The sequence below is a fragment of the Tigriopus californicus genome, chromosome 11 (genome assembly GCF_007210705.1).
Source record: "Tigriopus californicus strain San Diego chromosome 11, Tcal_SD_v2.1, whole genome shotgun sequence".
In the NCBI taxonomy this organism is placed as follows: Eukaryota; Metazoa; Arthropoda; class Copepoda; order Harpacticoida; family Harpacticidae; genus Tigriopus; species Tigriopus californicus.
In genome coordinates this window covers 5,242,356-5,252,902 of record NC_081450.1, presented here as the reverse complement: position 1 = coordinate 5,252,902, position 10,547 = coordinate 5,242,356, and the positions used below count along the sequence as shown (strand labels likewise).

General features: G+C 46.6%; 1 protein-coding gene and 1 pseudogene across 1 annotated transcript; one reads left to right on the top strand and one right to left on the bottom strand.

The window, feature by feature from the left end:
- The first annotated feature begins 2,060 nt into the window (after nt 1-2,060).
- On the top strand, nt 2,061-6,768 carry LOC131889918 (DNA ligase 3-like). The gene is made up of 3 exons (XM_059239144.1): nt 2,061-2,354; nt 3,408-4,463; nt 4,714-6,768. The coding sequence occupies exons 1-3, from the start codon at nt 2,142-2,144 to the stop codon at nt 6,664-6,666; spliced, it is 3,222 nt and encodes a 1,073-aa protein (XP_059095127.1). The 5' UTR covers nt 2,061-2,141; the 3' UTR covers nt 6,667-6,768.
- On the bottom strand, nt 6,699-8,645 carry LOC131889919 (puff-specific protein Bx42-like; annotated as a pseudogene).
- Nucleotides 8,646-10,547: the final 1,902 nt, after the last annotated feature.

Sequence of the window (10,547 nt, the reverse complement as noted above, 5' to 3'; positions counted from 1 at the left end):
CCAAATACTACAATGGAAAATTTAGAAACCATTGAGTTCAACAAACATACAAAACATTCATTGTAAACGAAAATGAGGGGTAGCTCAATATCTTTCTGAAACTTGAGGAGCATACTTCTGAGAACTGAGAAATTCTTAGATTTGTTATTGCTTCTTCTTCTTCTTCTTCTCTGTTCATGTGCTCATGCTCAGTAATTGCTTCTTGCATTTTAATAAATCCCAAGACAAACAGTTGGACAAGTCAAACCTATACTTAGAGCTACATGAAAAGCAGGAAAAACATAAATGTAATTGGATCAGAAATTTGGGCTCCCTTGGGCTCCCTTGTGAGTTGCACATCCTGTTGCAGCACCCTGTTGTTGATCTGGGTCTGCGGCCTCAAAGAAGGCTTGTGCTCTTGGTAGAGCATAAGGTCCATTAGCCCCTACGCTAGAAGGCTGGTCAGAGAAAAGTCACTCCAACCAAGCCACTTGAGACTTTGCTTTGAACACATTTTGGTAGTTGGGCAGCAGGGTGTTGGCTGATTGACTTATCTTGCGTTACTCAGCTTCAACCAAAGCACTGCTTTGAAAGCAGACAAACGAGCCATCAACTCACTGTCTCCCTGAATTCGGAACTTTTTGAGAATCACGTAACTAAATGTGTTCAAAGCCGATGCCCATCGCACAAACCAGGCAGCTGCGAGGGAGCCAAAAAAATCTCAGAAATCTCGTGAGTGTCGCTTCTCTGAATTAAAGCCAAGTCAATTTTGTCACTATTTAATCGCAAGGTGGCTTAATCTAGTTTTATTGCCAAGGGCTTGTGTACCTGACCAAGAGAAGTTGAAGAATCAAATTTTATCTGGTCAATTCTTGGGTTGGCCCAAATCGCCGAAAGAAAATAAGCAAACAAACTTTTGGATTGCAGATTTTTGGGCAAATTTATTTTATTTGCTAATTATTCAGATATTTAGACAGGTTTTGACATTTCTCTGAAATTGATTATGCAATTTCAGGCAACTTGAAATTTCAAGTCTTTTGGATTTTATGACAAGTTTCATAAGTTCAGGCCCATAGCATGAAAAAGTAACTTGTTTTGTAGCCATCTCTTTGATATGAAAATGGTTGCAGATGTGATGCCCATTCTTGGTATGAATGTTCCATCTATTTAAATTCAATAGATTTGTTTATCTTGCAACATTTCATATATTTCATACATGAATATCATGTTTGGGAGGGCACATAATCTGCCAAAGGCTGAGACTCTGTTTCACCAATGAACTGACATTGATTCTTATTACTTGAATTGTTCTTTGGGAGAATGTTCAGGTGGTGCGAGATTTGGGCCAGAATTGGCCTATTGTTTTTTTTTCTGGAAACTTGAAAGTAATGTGACTTTTTTTCGGACTATGTGATGAAATGAAAATATCATCTTGGAAAAGTCTTTCGAAACCTGCAGTGCGATCTCTTTGTCAGTTAGTGATACAATCTGAAAGATATCCTAGTTATGTGGTCACGACCCTGCCATTGACATTGATATATTGCCAACATGAAAATCGAATTAGCATTTTCGTGGAGGCCATTGGCAAGCTATTAGCAAATTTTTTGGTTAAATTGGCATGATTTGGTAAGGCCTTCTTGTCTCGTCATTTTGACTACCTGTCTGAGTTCCCTCAGGCAGACTTAGTCTCACGTTAATTCATGTCAAGATCTTTTGATCCTATGAACAACTAATTTTGGGCTATATCAATGCTTCAAGTCCATATCTCAATAAGTCCCATCCCAATAAGTCAATCCAACAAGTCCAAACACGATCCTAGACCAAAATATACATGTATCTCCAGTCTATGACACGCTGTCGAGACACTTAGGTGACCAAAAACTGCCCGCCCGACCCTTCGTCATTCCGGTTACGCCCAATTTGAAACTGATACCTAGTGGATATTCCTGACCCTGACCGAATGGTCAGTTCATTCTCGCTCATGGATCCCAGCTCAGCCAGGGATTCGACTCGTTCAAAGGCTCAATCAAAATGGACCAGCATAGTGGGCTCTTGGTCACCTGGTCACGCTGATCAGATCCGTATTGATACATACCTATATAAAAGATGGGCCTTTGCTCAGGCCTTGAGTTCGTGCCTGATCCCCCAAAGGACTGGACGTCATGAGTGACAATCGTTATGGTGCGGATTACGCCAAGCGCGTGGCTAATTGCAAGAAGTGCAAGGCCAAGATCGACAAAGGCCAGTTGCGCTTGGCCAAGATCACGGCCAATAATCCGTTCAGTGACGGCGGGGGCGACATGAAGCTCTATCACCATCCCCAATGTCTTTTCGATACGTTCAAACGGGCCAGACCCGCCACCAAAATCATTGAGGTCGGTTGGACCACTCACTCACGATGTAGTACATCATACAAAGATACCAAGTAGTTCCCAAGTAGTTCCCTTGGGGCACCGGCTGAATTGCGATAAACGCCATTCTCCACCGATTAGTTGGCGGTGCTCATTTTTGAATGGCTGACAAACTGTTAGAAAGGTTTGGAGAGAGACCTTAAAGGCTATTAATATCGTGTTAGGTTAAGTTTCAAAAAGTAGCACCGCCAACTAATCGGTGGAGAATAACGTTTACCCTGAATTGCCAATTGGCCTTGGCCCATGAAATTGCTCTATTCAGCCAGGGACTCGGAAACTTAGAAACTTCGGCCATTGGATTGAATTCAGACAGTAACTCCAGGATCAATGAAACAAGATTACCCACGCTACATAGTACCTTGAAGTGATATTTTTTTTTAGTAAATAATGATCTCTTTGATATGCAACTCTGACCATGTACTAAATGTTTCTGAATTAATTTGGAAAGTCGGAAGAACAAATGATCGTTTTTTTTTGCTTTAGTGTCCTTGATTCAGCCCACCTATGTTGGTTAGGTCAAAGGGATGACCAGATGAAAAAACTAGAATTTGTTGTCTTCTGTGAGGTAGGCTTGAGCCCCGGTATTTTGAGAGTTAGCTACGAAATAACTTTTATCGAGTGATTCGATGGCCATGGGGCCATCGGGATGGGGAAATATTCATACAATAAAGCGACCACAAAAACCAGCCCATAGCTTTGAACTATCTGATTTTGAAAGAATATCCAACCGCCGCTCGGGACTCAATACAATCGTACATGAAACGCCATTGGCCTGATCAAAGAAGCACTCCATCACCCTTACCCCCAAGCCTATTTTAATGTTCGTAATAAAATATTCCTTTTACTTACTATTTGTTAAAGAAACAAATTTCAATAGGCCCCGACCTACCTGCCTTTGGAAGTGGTTGATGTCCCAATGACCATTAATCGTCCCCCTGAAAACGATTGGGTGGGCTGGCGGATTTTTGGATGCTATGTTAATCTCGCTTCAAATTCTGGCTATTTATTATGTTCTAGGAAATCGAGGATATTGAAGACTTCACTGACTTGACCGACGAGGATAAAGCGCTTTTGAAGCAGCTCATCAAAGACAATCCTCGCGCTACCAAAGGTGCCACTCCCACCAAGAAAGCCCCACCCAAGCCCAAGGCGACACCACCCTCCCCTCTCAAATCCCCTTCTACCCCCGCCCCTCAGAGCTCAGATCCGCCTCCGCCAACTCGCTCCGTTCAGGGTGAACCCAACCACAAAGACAATGGATTTCGACAATTCCGCAAGATCTGTGCTCGATTGGCGGAAGAACCCAGTTACAACGCCAAAACCGAGATTATCCGTCAATTCCTGACCCGTGGTACGGATCAGACCTCCTTCAAGGGTGACTTATACGTTTGGGTTCGATTGCTATTGCCGGGGACGGTCAAACGCGTGTACAATCTTCAATCCAAACAATTGGTCAAGATCTTCAGTCGGATCTTTGGCACGATCGAAGAGGACATGCTCGAGCATTTAGAAGCCGGGGATGTCGCCGACACGATCGCCGAGTTCTTCGAGCAATCCAAGCGAGTCCGACCCAATAGCAAGGCCAATTTGACCTTGCACCAAGTCGACCAACACCTCGAAGCCTTATCACAACTCACCCGTGAAGACGACCAGCAAACGGAGTTAACACAAATCGCCGAGCAATGCACGTCCAATGATCTCAAGATGGTCATTCGACTGGTTAAGCATGATTTACGGATCCACGCCGGGGCCAAGCACATCCTGGATGGCCTTCATCCCGATGCGTACGATGCCTTCAACAGCTCCAGGAACATTATGACCGTGTTGGATAAAGTGGTGGCCATGAGGAAGAGCGGCCAGATCAATGGACCGCTCGAGGTGGCCACCGCTTTAATGCACCCGGTTCAGCCGATGTTGGCCATGGCTTGCAAGTCCGTGGATATGGCCTTTCAAAAATGTCCTAATGGCATGTACTCGGAGATTAAGTACGATGGGGAGCGAGTTCAATTGCACAAACAGGGCTCGGATTTCAAGTACTTTTCGCGGAGCCTCAAGCCGGTTTTACCTCACAAGGTGAGTTTACTTTGTCTCAATTCATCAATTTGGCGTTGGGGAAAATATGCATTCGGAAGAGGATTTCCTTCTGAGGTTCTCTTTTGTTTTTTTTTTTATGGAAGATATTTCGGGTTATGTAACAAATTTATTTCATGTCCGTAATTTAACCCGGGAACGAGAGTTGCAAAGTAAACACAGCCATCAAAAAAAATTAGAAATGAATTGCCAACAACCAAGTAATCTCAAGCTTTATATCCTTTTACCTCAGGTGAAGCACTTCAAGGACTTCATACCCAAAGCATTTCCCGATGGTTCGGATCTGATCCTGGATGCGGAAGTGCTAATGGTGGATAACAAGACTGGCGATCCCCTGCCTTTCGGCAGTTTAGGCGTGCACAAAGGTGCGGGCTTCAAAGATGCCACACCCTGCTTGTTCGTGTTCGATTGTCTTTACTACAACGGCCAGAGTCTCCTTCAACGACCCATTCAAGAACGCAGGAAACATCTCCTCGATCACATGGTAGAAGTGGGCAATCACATCAAGTTCTCCGAGGCACTCCTGATCACGAAAAAGCAGCAATTGGGCGATATGATCAAACGAGTCCTCACCCAAGGTCTCGAGGGACTGGTCTTGAAGGACCTGAAAAGCGTCTACGAACCCGGCAAACGCCATTGGTTAAAGGTCAAGAAGGACTACTTGAATGACGGAGCCATGGCCGATTCCGCGGACTTGGTGGTCTTGGGAGCTTGGTACGGCTCTGGCAACAAAGGTGGCATTATGTCCATCTTCCTCATGGGCTGTCTCAACCACGCCAAGACCAAATGGCACACAGTTACCAAAGTTCACACGGGTCTGGATGACAACGAGTTGGAGCGCGTCCAAAAAGAGCTCGAGCCCAATATGGAGAAGATCAAGGGCGATTACTCGAAAATTCCCAACTGGTTGGATTGCACGCGTCAAATGACGCCGGATTTTGTGGCCAAGGACCCAAAATGCTCACCGGTTTGGGAGATCACCGGTGCCGAGTTCACCAAAGCTGAAATCCACACGGCCTCTGGAATCTCGATCCGATTCCCAAGAATCACCAAGCAGAGAAAGGATAAAACCTGGCAGACGGCCACCTCGTTAGGCGAGCTCAAGGCCTTGTTCAAGGCCTCCAAAGAGAATGTGGACTTTGACATTGACTACTCCAGTGAGAGCAGTCCTAAGAAGGAAGTCAAGTCAGAACCCAAGAGCGAATCACCATCTGCAAAACCAAGTCCCAAGATCAATCAAGAGCCATTGATTCCCACCGTGTCCTCGACCAATGGCCGGTCTTTCCAGAAAACTCACATCAAGGCTGAATCCAGTGGATTCGAGTTGACTGTCAAGACCGGCGATCTGTTCACTCAGCCGGGTGCGAATGAGTCGTTGGCTCATTGCATCAGTCAAGATTGCAAGTTGGGCAAGGGGATTGCCAAGTTGTTTCGCGAGAAGTTCGGCCGCATCTCGGAAATTCAAGCTTGTAACGCGGGCATTGGCGAGGTTGCGCCCCTCAAGGAAGGCCAACGATTCGTTTATAACCTGGTCACCAAGGCCAAGTACCATCAAAAACCGACTTACGAGAGCCTTCGACAGAGTCTAGAGTCAATGAAGACCCATGCTTTGAGCAATGGAGTGAAACGCATTTCAATGCCCAAAATTGGGTGTGGCTTAGACGGGTTAAATTGGAACGCCGTGAGGACATTAATCAAGAACGTGTTCTTGAGCTGTGACATTCAAATCACGATCTATTTTTTTGGACAAGACGACCAAAGTAGTACTCCAATCAAAAAGGTCGCGACCAGCCCAATGAAGAAGAAGACGCCCACTAAGCGATCCAGTTCCGATGAGGACGATTACAACGCTTCTACGGATGAAGAAGACCAGAAGACAGCCCCGCCGAAGGTCAAGGTTGAAAAGCTGGATCTTCCCGACCTGTTCGTGGATATGAAGATTAGGTTGGTGGAGGGTGTGAGCCTGCCTAAGAAAATGGAACGTTTTGTGGTAGCTTATGGCGGAGAAATCTTGAGTGATTTCCAAGTAGGCGAGGCTACCCACGTGATTTATCCCAAAGGTTCCAGGAAGAAAGAGCTCTTGAACAACGCCCCGACAACGGCCCTTCATCTCAAGGACACCTGGTTGCAAGACAGTATTAAACGGCAAAAACTGGCGCATATAAAATCTCACACGATTGCTTAGGGACAGAAATAACATGTCAAGCTGAAAAGCGGTTTTGCTCTCAATTCCTTTTTACTGTACTCCTCCGCAATTTAGTAGTGCTAATAAACCACAGAGAACATATATGTACAACCCCATTCCGTTTAGGCTAATGATCCTTCCGGCGTTTTCGGTCGCGATCACGATCGCGACGGTCATCCTCACCCGTTCGCTTGCTACTGGCACGTTTGGCAGTATCCAGAAATTGATCCAAGCCAAAGGGATCCTCATCTTTCTCGAATTGAACCGGCCCGGATCGCGACGCGCCGGCCGCACCGCCTGCACCACCGCGCTCGGTGCCGCTAAATTCCTTGTCGGGTACAAATCGGTTGGTCTGGCGTAATGTGTCCAGATCTTCACCCCCATACACTTCTTGGTCGACGTTTTTGCCCGGACGGTAGATGCTGTTGCCCACATTGGACTCCTTGCGCCAGGCTTCTGAGTAGACATTGTAGGCTTCATCGTCGCCAAAGCCCGAGCTCATACCGCCCGAGGCATTGAAGAGCCGCGCGTCAAATAAGCCTTCGCCCGTGGGCGCCGACTTGGCCGGCAGACCCAAGGCCACCAATTCACTCACATCGCGTTCACGATTGCGTTCCAGTTTGGATCGGCGCTCGGGTGCCGCTCGCTCCAGATTGCGCTGCCGTTGTCGGTCACGATGGCGCTCTTGCCGCAAGTCATCCCGCTCCTTCTCGTCATCATCCTTCTTGGAGGCACTGCGAATGCCGGCTCGCTCCTCGCGCGCCTTTTGAGCCAATTCACGGAGCTTGCTCTCGTTTTCTTCCTTCTTCTTTGATGCTAACTTCTTCTCCAAATTCTCCAATTCGAGCGGGCTTCCACCGCTTCCGGGCTTACGATCCGCAATGAGCAAGGACTCGGCCAACTTGCTAAAGCCTTCATTGATATGAACTCTTGGAGACCTCGGCCATCGGCCGCCAAACGCTTGTCCAAGGGAATAGTATAACCCTTTTGATTTTTCCAATTGGAAATACAGGGCGGGATTTTCCAGTCTTTGCTGTTCCTTGACCGTCACTTTGCGGGTAGGGGAATGCATGACTGGCGCGGGGGCGAAGGTGGCCGCGGGGGACCTTGGTGTTAATCTTGAAACGCGGGGGCGACATGGGGTCACGCTGGGCTTCCACCATCCGAATGACCCGCTGCTTGGCGCCCGAGTTGAACTCATCGCCCTGTTGCGCCGGGGTGTAGCGGATATACTGGGCGGGGCCTGCTTGGCCGCCGCCTTGACCGGCAAAGCCGCGCTGACTTGCCCGACACCAACTTCTCGAGGGCGGCCGCGTGGCCTCGGTCTGATCCTGGACCGTCTCCTCATCCGGCCGGCGTAACGCACCTCGTCCTCGTCCGTCATGGCCTTGGGCAGCAGGTCGCTGAACTTGCTGTACACCACTTTATCGGCCGTGTGACCTTGACGGGCGATCAAGTCATACTTGACCTGGCTTGGCCCCAGTTGAACGGCCAGGGCGTTACTGGGTTGCCGCTGACCACCGCGCCCGCCCATTCCGGCCGGTCGACCCAAGTCCAAGGGATATTGGGCCACGTGAATCTCGGGAAAGGCCCGCCTAAACCGAAATCTCCGGGCGTGCGCGGAATGAACCCGCGTCGGTGACCGTAGGGCGGGACTGTCTTCTCCAGCGCCGCCAGCGCCGTGGTGGGCGCGCTTTCGGCTGGTTCGGCCGCCTTGAGGCGTGCCTCATCGCGATCCCAGGCCGACTGGCTGGGGGCGGGCAAAAGGGCCGAGAGCGACAGGCCGGTGGTGGAGGCCATGTTGAGGGCAATCCGAATGGAGGCTTAGCGGTCTTGGATGGACGGTAACCCCGGAGGCCACGCCAACAAGTCCAAATCAGAGTTGAGATTGATCAGGCCCAAGCTGATCGGCGGGAGATGGCAGCACTGGGGACAGGCTTTCCACATGGAGGATCATGGAAAATTGAACATTTTCATTCGCTGATGATCTTTTTAAAGAACACCAGTTCAAGATAAACTGGACATGTCAAGGAGTCAGACAGCCTGCCCAACCTTTGTGATTTTGGCATCGGCCTGGTGGTGTTTTCTGATCCGAAAGAGAAACATAGTTCAGGGGTATAAGGTCAAATGGACTTTTGGAGTCCGATTTTGGTACTTTAGTTGGGTGATTACAAAAACGTGGCATTACGTGAGATGGAAGGTTTAATGAATGCCCTGATATTTTTCATGAAGCCCCCCCATCTGTGTGGCTTCAATATAACAAGAGCCAGCCAAGCCAGCCACGGGCAAAAAGGAACCAAGTGGTTAGTAACTTGGCCTATGTTTATGGACAATTATTTTGTTTAAAGCTGAAGATGGCATATTCAGTTTCATACATTTGCACATACACAACAGCCACACAAAAATGTTCACCTCATTCCTAAGGCAAAGGTTTTTAGACATCTTTGCTCATGTGGCAATGGTCAATAGTTTTTGATAAGCTTATACGCTATCCTCAGTTTGTGAAGTGAGGAAAACTTCATTCAAGTTAATTCACAAAGATAGTGGGTGATACTTGTCACATTTTACAGACATTTTAGAGAGATTTCAGTTTGGCTTGTTTTCACTCATTCAAATACAGGTCTGACATAGTTTCATTCTATTTCCACTCAATCCTAGTGACCTGTATTAAAAGAGTACAACTGTGAGGTCAGAGCACCATTGCACTTTATTTTGAGCCTTCAATTCTGTTCCAAAACATTGAGCTTACATGGATCCCAGATCCAAACCAACACATTTTGTAAATATTTGTGCTTTAAGGGTTAGTTTAAAGGCTTAATTTACTCATCAGGCATCATTTTCTGCAATCCAACAACACCACTTCAAACTTGGTACATTGAAATAGAAATATAGAATGTGGCTCAACAACTGGCATTTGAAACCTTCAAAGTAGGATGAATGATGCCTGAAAATTTGCTAAAGCTGTAAATGGCACCTAGAACCAGGAATATTATGTAAATGTGTTTGGTTTGGATCTGGAGCCCAGGTAAACTCATTGTTTTGGAAAGGAATTGAAAGTTCAAATTATATTGCTATGGTGCGCTGAACTCATTTTTGTATCTAATACAGACTCCATACCATCCTACTATCATAAAAGAACGCATGTCATAAAGCAAAGGTAAAAAATTCCGTGATCTTCATTGGATGAATCATGGTCTAGAGGATGGCATTGATAATTCCGTACTGCAATGCTCCAAGTTGATAATCACGCAACTAAAGCACCAAAATCGGAAAGTCCGTTTGAGGTATTAGGGTATTAGGTCATCAATTCTATTTCTTCGTTCGTCATAAGATAAAAATAAAACAGTTTCACAGATTTCACTTCTCACTTAATGGACTTGGTAGCAATTACTTGTGAGAAGTCGTTGAAGATGGTACTTTGGGTCCTGTTTTGACACGTTTCTCATTGACATTTTTGCAGTGAAGTTTTTAAAACGTCCGGATTTCCTTCACAATTTTTCTATGCCAAATCAAAGCCAAAAGTGCACAATTTATGCCAAGCGCTAGCGCCAGATATGGAGACACTGTACCCGACTGACGACTTTTGTGTTTTGTTGTGTTGTTGATGGCCAATGGTAAACAGTGATCCTAATGAGAGCGTAAAGATTGGGTCATATTCGTCACATTCCAGCAGAAAAATCGTTGTAGGGACTGCTTGTTTCATAATGAGACATCTCGCGGCAAAAAAATGAAAGACAGCGTTTGTAAACCCGTTGCTAACGTTTGCTCGTGCGTCTTTATAAAGAAAGAGAGTTAACAACCCTAGACTGCAATTGGCGTTAATGTATTAACAGTTGTAGTGAGATGCTAATTCGAGCTACTGCGTTAGCTCCAATCCATAA

What these genes read in the sequence shown, in the direction of transcription:
- LOC131889918 (XM_059239144.1), top strand. Translation starts at nt 2,142, where the DNA reads ATGAGTGACAATCGTTATGGTGCGGATTACGCCAAGCGCGTGGCTAAT. An exon ending in CCGCCACCAAAATCATTGAG is followed by an intron (nt 2,355 to 3,407) that starts GTCGGTTGGACC and finishes ATTATGTTCTAG; the next exon opens with GAAATCGAGGATATTGAAGA. An exon ending in AGCCGGTTTTACCTCACAAG is followed by an intron (nt 4,464 to 4,713) that starts GTGAGTTTACTT and finishes CTTTTACCTCAG; the next exon opens with GTGAAGCACTTCAAGGACTT.